The 11,396-nt window shown below is 50.3% G+C and overlaps 6 protein-coding genes across 6 annotated transcripts; 4 read left to right on the top strand and 2 right to left on the bottom strand.

Moving 5' to 3' along the window:
* The first annotated feature begins 297 nt into the window (after positions 1 to 297).
* Positions 298 to 1,940, top strand: SEPMUDRAFT_152363 (uncharacterized protein). The gene is made up of 2 exons (XM_016907400.1): positions 298 to 443; positions 497 to 1,940. The coding sequence occupies exons 1-2, from the start codon at positions 357 to 359 to the stop codon at positions 1,778 to 1,780; spliced, it is 1,371 nt and encodes a 456-aa protein (XP_016756190.1). The 5' UTR covers positions 298 to 356; the 3' UTR covers positions 1,781 to 1,940.
* Positions 1,941 to 2,254: 314 nt separating this feature from the next.
* SEPMUDRAFT_74795 (alcohol dehydrogenase) lies at positions 2,255 to 3,951 on the top strand. Its single transcript, XM_016910081.1, has 5 exons — positions 2,255 to 2,338; positions 2,406 to 2,553; positions 2,642 to 3,050; positions 3,175 to 3,359; positions 3,440 to 3,951. The coding sequence occupies exons 1-5, from the start codon at positions 2,294 to 2,296 to the stop codon at positions 3,739 to 3,741; spliced, it is 1,089 nt and encodes a 362-aa protein (XP_016756191.1). The 5' UTR covers positions 2,255 to 2,293; the 3' UTR covers positions 3,742 to 3,951.
* Positions 3,952 to 4,440: 489 nt separating this feature from the next.
* On the bottom strand, positions 4,441 to 4,821 carry SEPMUDRAFT_121575 (uncharacterized protein; the record flags this gene model as incomplete). The annotated part of the gene is made up of 1 exon (XM_016901695.1): positions 4,441 to 4,821. The coding sequence occupies one exon, from the start codon at positions 4,819 to 4,821 to the stop codon at positions 4,441 to 4,443; it is 381 nt and encodes a 126-aa protein (XP_016756192.1).
* Positions 4,822 to 7,062: 2,241 nt separating this feature from the next.
* SEPMUDRAFT_94799 (translation initiation factor SUI1) lies at positions 7,063 to 8,694 on the bottom strand. The gene is made up of 3 exons (XM_016910645.1): positions 8,524 to 8,694; positions 8,199 to 8,276; positions 7,063 to 8,139 (listed from the first exon to the last, which is right to left on the bottom strand). The coding sequence occupies exons 1-3, from the start codon at positions 8,552 to 8,554 to the stop codon at positions 7,898 to 7,900; spliced, it is 351 nt and encodes a 116-aa protein (XP_016756193.1). The 5' UTR covers positions 8,555 to 8,694; the 3' UTR covers positions 7,063 to 7,897.
* Positions 8,695 to 9,473: 779 nt separating this feature from the next.
* On the top strand, positions 9,474 to 9,893 carry SEPMUDRAFT_112113 (uncharacterized protein; the record flags this gene model as incomplete). Its single annotated transcript, XM_016900956.1, has 1 exon — positions 9,474 to 9,893. One exon carries the CDS (start codon positions 9,474 to 9,476, stop codon positions 9,891 to 9,893), a length of 420 nt encoding a protein of 139 aa, XP_016756194.1.
* A 426-nt stretch (positions 9,894 to 10,319) lies between these two features.
* Positions 10,320 to 10,841, top strand: SEPMUDRAFT_112114 (uncharacterized protein; the record flags this gene model as incomplete). Its single annotated transcript, XM_016900957.1, has 1 exon — positions 10,320 to 10,841. One exon carries the CDS (start codon positions 10,320 to 10,322, stop codon positions 10,839 to 10,841), a length of 522 nt encoding a protein of 173 aa, XP_016756195.1.
* Between the last annotated feature and the right edge of the window lie 555 nt (positions 10,842 to 11,396).

The following is an 11,396-nucleotide window of genomic DNA, read 5'->3' on the forward strand; positions in this document are numbered from 1 at the left end:
CCATCGGTGATATCTCCGGTACATCTGCACCAGAGAGAATCACAATACCCCGGGAATGGGAATGGAACATGGAAATGGGAATGGGAATGGTGGTGTGGTCTCTGCATCGCCATCTGGGTATACAATGAAGACGGCAGTCTGCAGAACACCACCCCAGTCTTCTAGCCTCGTCCTCACAGGGCCTCCCTGGTCTTCCCCGCGAGGATGTGCATGAACTAACTTACCGCATCTGCCGTCTGTTCCCACGACACAACATCTCCCACACTCCCACCACCCCCCACCCCCTAGATGATGACCGACGCTCTTCCCACCGGGTCTCGTGCTACTTCGTTCCCACTTCTCCTTCTTCACTGACCATGAGACGCAACAGCAACGCTTCCAACTCCTGTCGCATTGAACGCAAGAGAGCTCATGACAGAGAAGCACAAAGAGCATCGCGAGCGGTAATCTCAGCAACACGTTTCACCAGCTAGGTGGCCGACTAAGGGTTCCGTAGAAGACGAAGCAATACATTGCTCACCTCGAGAAGACGATAGCAGATTTGACTGAGGGCAGCGGCGACAACCATGCAAACTATCTCGCTCAGCATGCTTCCCAGCAGTCGCAGGAGATCGACAAGCTGCAAGGTCTCGTCAACAAGATTCGCACGCTTGTCCAGGACACCGTAAAGTCCGAAGAGGATGGTTTGCCCGAAGGAAATGCCCTGTCCCCTTCCAAAACATTCTCGGTGATGAACTGGGATGCTCAAAGTGAGGACCGGTGCCTCATGAATGATGTTACGCAACCGCAATCAAGCAATTTCAAACAAGCACAAGAACCTCGCCAAGCTGCCTCATCACCCCGAAGTCTCGTGGTCCTAGGTGTCGACCTGTACTGCGAAGACAGTGACGAAGCAACATATCTTCTGCGCCTCAACGAGCTGATTGAGAAGCTCGAGAAGACTCCTGACAATCTCTCCAGCCTCGAAGAAGACCAGGACATCCTCATCCGAGCCATCACCTGCGGCTGGGACGCATCGGAACGCCTCCACCACTTTGACATCGTCTGGAGATTCCTTCGAGCCTTTGACGAGGGCTTATGGCATCGAGCTCAACCGATCGAGCGTTTTGCACATTTCTGGAATGTGCGCTCCACAATGTTACACAAGATTCAGCTCAAGAATCAACCAAGAAGGAAGATGGCCACATTCATGTCTACTACAGTTGGTCAGCGATCGAGCTCGTACCCTGCAATTATAGATTACTTTGGCTGGCCGCAAGTCCGCAAACACCTGCTGACGACAGGTCTCAAGCAATGTACCGACCGCGGAGTTTTGGCTTTCACAGAGAGTTTCCGCTTTGTCTGGCCTTGGGAATTGAGAGATGCGTATAAGATCAACAAGACTACCGGGATGTACTCATTCTCCGAGGCGTTCCTGAAGAGCTTCAACGACATTTCTTCTTTCCGGCTACTGGCCAATGAATTGGTACCATTCGAAGTGAGGCCCCCCTCTCAAACAGTACCGGAGTCGAACTTTGCAGACGCAGATGAAGGGGACACTTCTGCGGATGATGAGTTCAGTCATCCGGAACCGACGTTTGGGGCAGCGGCAGCTGTAGCAGCAAGCGAGGGCGAACAAGTAATGCATACCGAGCCCAGCGCGCAGGACTGGATGGCCACTCTTGCAAGTCTACACGAAGCCGGACGACATGAGATACAATCGGTACATGCATTGCCGATAGCTCCAGAGACGAGTCTTGCGCTGTGGGGCAACACTCGAGAGCCAGTGGGATTCTTTTGACGATGAACTTTAGACGTGCCTGTCATACACTATACACTTGCTAAACGCAAACTTGCGTGCAAAAAGATTGAACGTCGACTCACAGAAAAGAGGTACTGTGTGCGTGCTTATAGGTGGTGCAGTCAGCGTCTTGTAGGTAGGTATTCAAACATGTCGACTTCTCCACCTCCTTAGGCCAGCTCGCTCGCTTGTGCAGAATTCCCTCACTTATCCGATGATTGTACCTGTGACATCACATGACATGACAACACGCCTTGAGCGCTGTGGAACATGATCCATAGTGCCTAGAGTACGTACGCAGTGTGGCTAATATGAGGACCCCACCATATGGACCCCGCACCAAGTTTGTACCGAGGAGTATGAATCGCATCTAAGGTGTTGATGATAATTGCAATCAATACCTCCCGCCATCATATCCTCTCTCCCTCATCTTCCCATTGAACGTAGGTATCCCAATCTTTGACTTCACACTTCACCATCCAAATTGCCCCATCTAGTAATCCCTCTCATCCAATGGCAACCTTCGAAATCCCCGAAACCTGCAAGGCGGGTGTAGTCGTCAGTACCCATTTACTCCACCACATCATGCTGTGTACACATTTCTCATGCAAAAAACAAACAACAGGTCAACTATGGACCAGATTTCCATCTCGAAGTTCAAGATGTTCCCGTTCCCAAACCAGGACCGGGTCAACTCCTTATCAAGCTTAATGTTACAGGCCTCTGTGGGAGTGATATCCACTTTATGGCCAATGATCTCGGGAATCCAGTTGGTGAGTAGAGATGGAACAATCAATCAATAGTTGAAAAGAGATCAGGCAAAACACTAACCAAACCCCCCCTCCCCTCCAAAAAATCTAGGCATGCAAGACTTCAACGTCCGCTCCCCCGGCCACGAAGGCGCAGGAGTAGTAGTCCAACTAGGCGCCGGCGTAACCAACTGGAAAATCGGCGACCGAGCAGGCGTACGACCCATGTGGGACGTGTGCCACAACTGCACACAATGCTGGAACGGCGAAGAACAGTATTGTCTTCAAGTGATTCACACGGGAATGATGACGACGGGTTCCTATCAACAATATGTTGTCACGCCGGCGATTTATACGGCGAAAATTCCTGATGAAGTGCCGGATGAGGCGGCTGGCCCCATTATGTGTTCGGCTTCGACTATGCATTGTGCGCTGAGGGAGGGCGGGTTTAAGGCGGGCGATTGGATTGTTTTTCCGGGTGGGGCGGGCGGGGTGGGGATTCAGGGGGTGCAGTTGGCGAGGTATGTTTTTGGTGTGGTGTGGTGTGGTGTATATTTCGTTGAGGATGTTGTGGGGGCGCGAGATGGATATTGTTGCAATAAAGAAGAAAAAGAAAAAAAAAAAGAAATGCTGATTGTTGAACAGGGCAATGGGAATGAGACCAATCGTGATCGATAGCGGCGAAGCAAAGAAGAAGCTCGCAACAACACTCGGAGCCGAAGTATTTCTTGACTTCAAAGAAGAAACTGACATCGCATCTCGCATCAAAGAAATAGCAGATGGTCTCGGAGCCAACGGAGTGATCGTAACCGCCTGGCAAACATACAGAGGTACCTTACGCAACACACCCCTATAACCCCCCTCCTCCCCTTCTTTTCTTTACCTACACCTCACTAACCCCATCCCACAGACGCAGTCTCCTACATCGGCGATCGAGCCAGCGCCAAAATCGTATGCATCGGTCTCCCACCAGCCGATCAAAACATCATCGCGGGAGCGCCGCCATTGTTGTTCGCGCTGAAAAAATTAACCGTCACTGGATGTCTCGTGGGGACTCTACAAGATACAGCTTCTGCACTCAATTATGCCAAACGGGGATTGTTGAAACCTATTGCTGAAGTACGAGGCTTGAGCGCTTTTCCTGAGAGTGTACAGCAGTTGAGAAGAGGAGAAGTTGCGGGGAGAATTGTGATTGATTTTAATAAGGAGTGATGATGGGTGATGATGATGATGATGATGATGATGGTGATGTGCATTTCGCGGTCAGAAGTATGTAGTAGGTTCTTGGCTGTGTGGTGGTGTCCAAAGAGAATACAAAAGTACAAGATACCTACCTAGTACGGTTTATCTGAGGAAGCACAAGCTCAAAAAAGAACCATCATCATCATCGTCATCCAACAGCTCGGGAGATCAGAGTTGTTCTTTTTATTTCTATTTTTCTATTTTTCTATTTTTTATTTTTCCTTTTATTTTTCGATCGTGAAGAATCTTGCTAGGGATGTAGACAGATACCAATTTGCATCCCATATCAAGGAGACACACTGCATGCGTTTGCAATGATTTCCTCGGTGTCTTGCTAAGAGAACCAGATCATATCTTTCATTGAGGAAGTCGCTTGAGGTCGAAACAGGGAGGGGCTCGTAGCCAGTCCCAAGCCGTCCTTGGAGCAGCGAGGAGGGTGATTTGGCGTTTTTAGGGGGATTTGGATTTTAGGGATTCCTTCTAAAGGCGGCCGGTAAAGAGAGAGAGAGAAAGAGAGAGAGAGAGAGAGGGATGGATTCTAGTGAAAACTTGTGAGCCTCCTCTCGACCTGCATCGCTCGCAAGCCCACTTGACTTACCATCGGGTGCATCAGCTCAGGAGGAGCGTAGTCATTCAGATCCAGATCGAACCCCTTTTCTCCCGCGCCAATTAATCACAAGTGGGGTCCTTGACGCAACGGACTTTCCAAGCCTTCGCGCCCCAAGGGACATTCTTGCATCCATACTCATTAGCGGATTCAGTATCCAGTCTGTGATCATCATCGCAATAAGGGGTCGTGTACAATATAATCGCGCAACGGTCATTAGCACGCGATTTCCAAACGCTGCCCACGTTGCCATTCGTGATTACTTGACAAGGGAGGTCCCCGGTTGTTTCTGGCCATTTCACATGGTTTGTCCAGCCCTTGCAATCTCTGGCGTAATGGAGCCACGCCTCGCCTTTGTCATCGTCGCAAAGACCCCCTTCGACGCCCAAAGGCGAGAGGGAAAGGAAAAGTGCTGCTAGCGTAAACTTGAGAAGCGAGCCCATGGTTATGATAGGTGTGTAGGTGTGTAGGTGTGTGTGTGTGTGTGTGTGTGTGTGTGTGTGTGTGTGTGTGTGTGTGTGTGTATGTATGTGTGTGCGTATGTGTGTGTGAACGAGTTTCCGGAATCGAGACAAGAACAAGTTTCTCGTAAAAGCAGGTACCGTAGGGCCAATGTAGCGAGAGTATCTCTCGATCTTGAAGAGAGAAAAGGTATCTTGATTCAAAAGTGAAACCTCGACAGAGTACGTGAGTGAGCATCATCAGAAGACAGCATTTTATACATACCTAACCCCCATGCTGGCGAACAAGGGGACAAAATCGGTCCATCATGGAACACAACTCTGTCAACTCTGTCTGCTGCCCCGTTGAAAGCCCCCCCATGGTACTCACGGATGCCGTGGCGGCGTGGAAATTTGGTGACAGCAGAAAAACTTGTTTTAGACGCTGACACGAGAATTGTAGGAACTATGGATGATATCCCCCTGGTTTGCCTTCTGCAGCCTGCACGGTTGAGGGCGGAATTTGGTTCTGGGATTAGCGCTCTGATACACACAACACTCTCTCTAAAAACACACATACACCGGTAATTAAGACATACCGAAGAGCAGATGTCATCGACTTCTTTTTGGACTCTAGACCCAGGTGAGTGCTGAAGAAACCGAGCCATATTCTCGATTCTTTGCGGGCGAGAATGGAAAACTTACCTCCTACGTTTCGAAAAGATCTGATCCGGTCCAAGATCAAGGCATAGACAGATAGAAAGATACAGGTAGCTAAACAGGTAATGCATTCGCCAATCAAGGTGCCAACACTCTTTCTTGAAGCTGTGTTGGTTGCTCATGATCGCCGAGTATTACGTTGTCTGATACCCTAGGTAGCCTTCCATAAGTTTTTTCCCTTTCAACCTACCTCAGGCAGACAAGTAACGTGTGATCATGGTTCTAGGAAGAATCGCCACCGGGGGCGAGCTTTTGCAGATTAAGGTCCAAGATATAGATTTTTTTGTCGACGAGGACTCACTGTCAACGAATGATTCCGAGAACTTCCAGGCATACAAGAGTCGAGGGATGGGGCCAGTCCTTATCCTTACCACCAACCCCGGATCGATCTCCGCTAGTAGCCCGAAAAAGATCGCGGAAGAAAGTAAGGTAGGTAAGGTAGTACCTCTCTAGTCTTCTGCGATGTAATCATGCTTTTAGCCACTTTGCAGGTGAAGCTTATCGTAAATGCTTAGCACATGTTCATTCTGAGAGGAAAAGCTGCAAAGGTTACTTACTACGCTGCTGTAAAATAATATAAAAGAAGAAAAAAAAAACAAAGATATTCCTAGCTTGGATAACACGAAGGAGGCGTAGGATAGGATAAAAAGAAAGGGGAAGGGAAGGGGAAGTGTTGTAACAACAAATAAAAGAAGGGAAGTACTTTACGCTAAGGTAGGGCTAGAATACACTAACTATATGTAGGCTAGCTTACTAATCAATCATTAGGCCTGGTTTCCACTTAAATGGATGCAATGATCGTTTCTCTTGCACGAGATTTAGTTCTTCTCGACAGTATAGAGTTATGTAGCCTATATGACTACAAGTCGTTTCTATAGAGCCTTAACCTCTCGGTACGAGCTCGACCGCTGAACAACATCCAATACGGTCAAGTATTCCAAGAATATATAAGCCTCCAATGCCATCTCGAGACTATCCAACTTTTGCAGAAAAACGACTACAAACTACCTGCCTTCGACTCTGAGAGAACGAATGACTGTTATTTTGCAGAGGATAAACAGATACATAGACGTAGACAAATAAAATTACTCGACGAGGGCCTTTGACCGACTCAGGTCTGCTACGCAGAAAGTTTTGTATGTGTGTGTATGTCTATGTGTTAAGTTGCTAAGCTACCTAAGTAGCTAGCTACATGTAGATTACCTCCTCCTCCTGATCCTCTTCGTCATTCGGGGCCGGGTAGGATTTCCCTTTTCTTTCTTTTCTTCTTTCTTTCCTTTTTCTTTTGAAATTCTTTTTCGACATATTTGAAACATCAATATCTCGGCGTATCTTGCGTTGCTGTGAATTTCTTCCTGACATATCGGCGTATATAAATGACTACCCGACTATCTGGTTTCGATGCTCCTTGGGAGGTTCAATTGTCTTTTTTCATATAACATCGTCCTTGTAGCAGGTCAGAATTGATCGCAGCGGGAATCCGGTGCTGTGACGGAAAGTGTAACTTGTGAAGAAGCGGGAGTCTGTGTAGAGAGCAAGAGGCTGGGTAGGGAACCTTGCTCGAAATGTTTGGGCTCAAACAGAGTTACCTAAGTTGTTGTTGTTGGATGATGCGTCACGTGGCACGGGCTGCAACCTGCGCCAAGCTGCCAGGTCATGAAACTGCACGATCGAACTACCAGGTAGGTGCCTTACCTATCCCCGCCACTCGAAGAACGCAAACCTTACAATCACTCTTGCCGCGATGGGTTTTGCGCCTGAAGCACCTTGTCACGCACGTTGTGGACTGTCAGTGTTAGCTACTACAGTACACGTGCATGCGAGTTTCTAGCCAAGGTGAACCTGAAGCCAATCAGTAGTCACAGCACTTGGAGATTAGCCAGTGTCAGAGCTCCGAGGTGGAAGGTATCGGTATTTGCAGCATGCTCATCATGCAATCCATTCTTTAGTACTTAGAGCTACCCGTTTCTCCATAGCCAGCCGGCCGGTGCCTCATTGCTTGCAGCTCCCTAGAAGCATAACCGAAATCGTGGTTGTAGAAAGGAAAAAGTAGTAGGACCGTACATCAAGCATGTCGCCTCGTTGTCGATTCAGAAGGGACCATCCGTCGTGCGTCTACCTGCGCATATCGTCGTAGCCTGTTATCGGATAAACAAGGCAGTTCGTAATCGTGGAGTCGTATCGGCCGTGATCTGGACCAGCCAGGAACAGCAAGTGGTACCTGCCGCTGCCCGACGTGTCCGTCACACGTGTGATGCAATCTGCAAAGAGAGTCTTCGCGGATCGTATGTAGTGTTATCCCGACTTCGCAGTGCCCTCGACGCGCTGCAGACGATTCCGGTGTCGTCTGGTGAAGAGCCTAGAAACCATGGACCTTGATGGTCTTGGCATCTAGCTCGAGTCCCTCTTTCTTGTCGACCAAGAATTCCTGCACATCCTTGCGCTGATCGCCCTGGAGCTGGATCACCTCTCCCATCTCGGTGTCGTTGACAATGGTGCCATTGCAAGCAAACTTCTTCTTGATCACCTTGAGGATCTTCTTCTGGTCAAACTTCTTGGGGAGACCTTGGACAGTAGTCAAGGTCTTGCGACCATTGCGTTCTGCGGGGTGGGTTAGTGGCGGTGGTGCGGGACGACGAGAGGGTGGGAAGAGTACGTACGCTGGATACGGATGTGGATGTAGTTCTGCGACTGCTTAGTCTCACCATCACCGTCGGCATCGGCCTCGGCGAAGGGGTCTGTGGCACATGCGCGGTCAGTTGCTAGCTCGAGAGGACGGCGGCGGCGGTGGTGACGGGAGGGGCAGGGTCACGTCGCCAGCAGCAGCAGCAGCAGCGCAAGGTGGTTCTGCGGTCACGGCTCCGCCACTAATGTCGCAGTCGCTCTGGCGGTGTGGTGGGTGGTGGCCATGTCGCAACGAGTCGCGTGCGACATGCCTTATCGTGCGGCTGAGGATGGAGGAGGGGCAAGGTCGGGGTTACGTACCAAAAGACTTGAGGTTCTCGATGGTTGACATACGCAGCTGTGTGGTCGTGGAGTCCCTGGGAGGGTTCGGTGGAAATGTGCGTCGGGGGTGTCGCGGTGGTGTGGGAGCGGCGGGCGGTGTGGTGAGTGGAGAGTGGAGGTCAGAGGTGGTGGTGGTGGTGTCGGTGTTGGTGTTGGTGTTGAGGTTAAGAAGGGAAAGGAAAGGCGGGCGCTCAAGTGGCGGAAACCTCCAACATCTGCCAAGACCACTCCGAACTCTGCGTCGTGCGTCACAAGTGCCCAATTTCAATTTAAAGTCATGCATGTCTCCTCCACCTCACCCTCTCCTTTTTCAGCCTCCATGATTTCATTTTCATTTTCATTTTCATCCTCATTTTCATTCTCATTTTCATCCTCATCCTCTACCGCATACAGTTGCGGGCTTATACTGATTTCATCTCTACATGAACATGCATTCACTGTCGGCGACTCACCGCACCATCAGGTAGAGTGGTTCTGTCTGGCCTCCATATGAGACTCAGCATCAATAACAACATAGCCTCATGGCACAATGTAGTGGCTTCTCGTCCTGAGGCCTAGTCATTGACATTTACAGCAGATGCGGTCTATAGATGACAATGCCACAATGCCAGATAAAGAAGCATTGTCAAATGGTCCTCGTGGCCAAATTTCCATGCTTGTCCACCGCTTTGTCCATCCTCCTTTGTCCCTCCTTTATCGCCACCTTTCAGATGCCACAATTAGCTCATATCTCTTGCTGATGCACAGGTCCTTGTCTTCTCGCTTTGTCCGAGTCCATCGTCCACGCACTACAAGTTCTCGCAAAATCCGCTCCTCTCTGCACTCTTCTGCCTCATACAAACACAATACCTCACTCCCGCAAGTAAAAAAATACATCATCAAGACCACATACACTCACTTCGAACAGCAGATTCAAAATCATTGCTACGATGCGCTTCTTCATCACAACCATCCTTGCCGCTTCCGGCGCGCTGGCCGCACCAATGACTAACGATGATCAGGTCCACGATACCACGGTCGACTTGACTTCCCGCAGTGCTCCGCTCGCCGATAACACTTCGTCGTGCTCGGGATACAATGACGCTTTTTGGAACGTTGACGCTTCCGCGTTCACGGTCAAGATCGGTCGTCCATACCTGGGTGGAAGCAGGTGCGGGCTCATCAAGGAAAAGGTTGCACAGGACTTCGACCTGACCGGGCTCAAGTGCAAAGGCGCCAAGGACAACAAGAACACCGTCATCACCATTGCTAGCAACATGAAGCCTGCCAACTTGGCCAAAATCAACACGGCGCTCAAGAATGCCTACCCCGAGATTGATTTCAACTGTCCCACTGCCCTCAAGCGATAGAGGCACGGGACTTGCATCATCGCTGCGGACAGGCTCCGTATAGGTGATGATTTCGTTCGCATAGGTAGGTGCGGGTGCGGTAGATCAGGCAAGTGCGTTTTGATACCATCAATCTTATTCGTCTACCAATTATTGTTATGTCCCAATCTGGGACGTCCTCACATTTTCAAAACCTTCACATCTACTCCACACTTTGACCATCCACACCATTGTATATACCACTCATTCCCTGCCGTAATACCTGCACATCAATTAAAGCTCTCCGTTCACCGTTCACAATCATTGCAAAACGTCCACAAACTCTGTGCACACACCCACACCCACACCCACACCCACACCCACACCCACACACCCACACGCTCTCTCTCTCTGATACCAACATACCATCAACCAACCCACTTTACTCCAAACCAGAGTAATTTCAAAATGGCACGAACAGAAGAAGCCCCAGAGGCCTCTCCCGTACACCAGCACCGAAGTGAGCGCGCAGAATCGGCAGCAGCCGACTCTGCCCTCCACCACACAACCTCCTCCTCCTCCTCCTCCTCCTCCTCCTCGGCCCCGACCGCCCCATCAGCAGGACAAGATGTCCAGGGCCCTCTGACTCCAGCAGCATCGGATTCAGAGGGACAGAGTGATGATGAGGATGAAGAAGACATCCTCTCTCCCGAAGAGTATGCGGCCGAGATGGAGGCCAAACAGCTCTTCATTGCAGACGTGCCCGCTGTCTTCCAAAGCACCATGCAGCGTACGCCAAAAGCAGTGCTGCAGCGAAAGCTGGAGTGGCTTCAGAAGCGGATGGAGGACCTGCAGGAGACGTTCCGCGTCATGAATAGGCCGTCGAATCTACTTTATGTCGATTCCGAAGACCGCCGGGCCGTCAGGGATGAACTGTGCAAGCGCATCGACCAGATCGAGGCTGCGGACTGGCTACTCGACGAAATCTAGTCGGCTAGTCGCTCTGGTCATGAGGATGGAGAGAATTTCTCTCTCTCTCTCTCTCATCCTCTCTCTCCTTCCCTCATCCTCTCTCTCACTCTCTCATTCGGCTGAACGATCACTCCCATCGGCGGCTTCTCCGGCAAATCACCAAAATTCGATCCCGAAAGTGTACCAAAGAAACTGGCAGCTCGGCACACAGAAGACCGAATCAACCACTCCCGGCAAAAAAATCACCTTTTTGCCTTCCCGAGATCATCAGAACTTGGATCTTGACGCAATGTGCCTCGACCTCGAAAGTTCCCGACTACCAAACCAAGAAATCCCCGGTCGCGGCAACGTGGCTTCCATTCATCAGCACCCACCTACCCACCTACCCACTTCCCGAGAGACAGAGACACAAAGAAAAAATCGAAATCGACAGCAAGACCGGGCATCTCAGCTGCCTCCACCTCTTCCTTCCACAGCACCCACCCACCACCACTTCTCTAGTCCTAATTCCACCCCAGCCACCGCACTCCCTCTATCCGCAGAACACCACCACGAAAGATCCCCAACTCCTCT

This window comes from Sphaerulina musiva (genome assembly GCF_000320565.1).
Source record: "Sphaerulina musiva SO2202 unplaced genomic scaffold SEPMUscaffold_13, whole genome shotgun sequence".
NCBI classification, from domain to species: Eukaryota; Fungi; Ascomycota; class Dothideomycetes; order Mycosphaerellales; family Mycosphaerellaceae; genus Sphaerulina; species Sphaerulina musiva.

What these genes read in the sequence shown, in the direction of transcription:
- SEPMUDRAFT_94799 (XM_016910645.1), bottom strand. Translation starts at nt 8,554, where the DNA reads ATGTCAACCATCGAGAACCTCAAGTCTTTTG. An exon ending in CGAGAACCTCAAGTCTTTTG is followed by an intron (nt 8,277 to 8,523) that starts GTACGTAACCCC and finishes CATGTGCCACAG; the next exon opens with ACCCCTTCGCCGAGGCCGAT. An exon ending in CATCCACATCCGTATCCAGC is followed by an intron (nt 8,140 to 8,198) that starts GTACGTACTCTT and finishes CCCACCCCGCAG; the next exon opens with AACGCAATGGTCGCAAGACC.
- SEPMUDRAFT_152363 (XM_016907400.1), top strand. Translation starts at nt 357, where the DNA reads ATGAGACGCAACAGCAACGCTTCCAACTCCTGTCGCATTGAACGCAAG. An exon ending in CACAAAGAGCATCGCGAGCG is followed by an intron (nt 444 to 496) that starts GTAATCTCAGCA and finishes AGGGTTCCGTAG; the next exon opens with AAGACGAAGCAATACATTGC.
- SEPMUDRAFT_74795 (XM_016910081.1), top strand. Translation starts at nt 2,294, where the DNA reads ATGGCAACCTTCGAAATCCCCGAAACCTGCAAGGCGGGTGTAGTC. An exon ending in CCTGCAAGGCGGGTGTAGTC is followed by an intron (nt 2,339 to 2,405) that starts GTCAGTACCCAT and finishes AACAAACAACAG; the next exon opens with GTCAACTATGGACCAGATTT. An exon ending in CAGGGGGTGCAGTTGGCGAG is followed by an intron (nt 3,051 to 3,174) that starts GTATGTTTTTGG and finishes ATTGTTGAACAG; the next exon opens with GGCAATGGGAATGAGACCAA.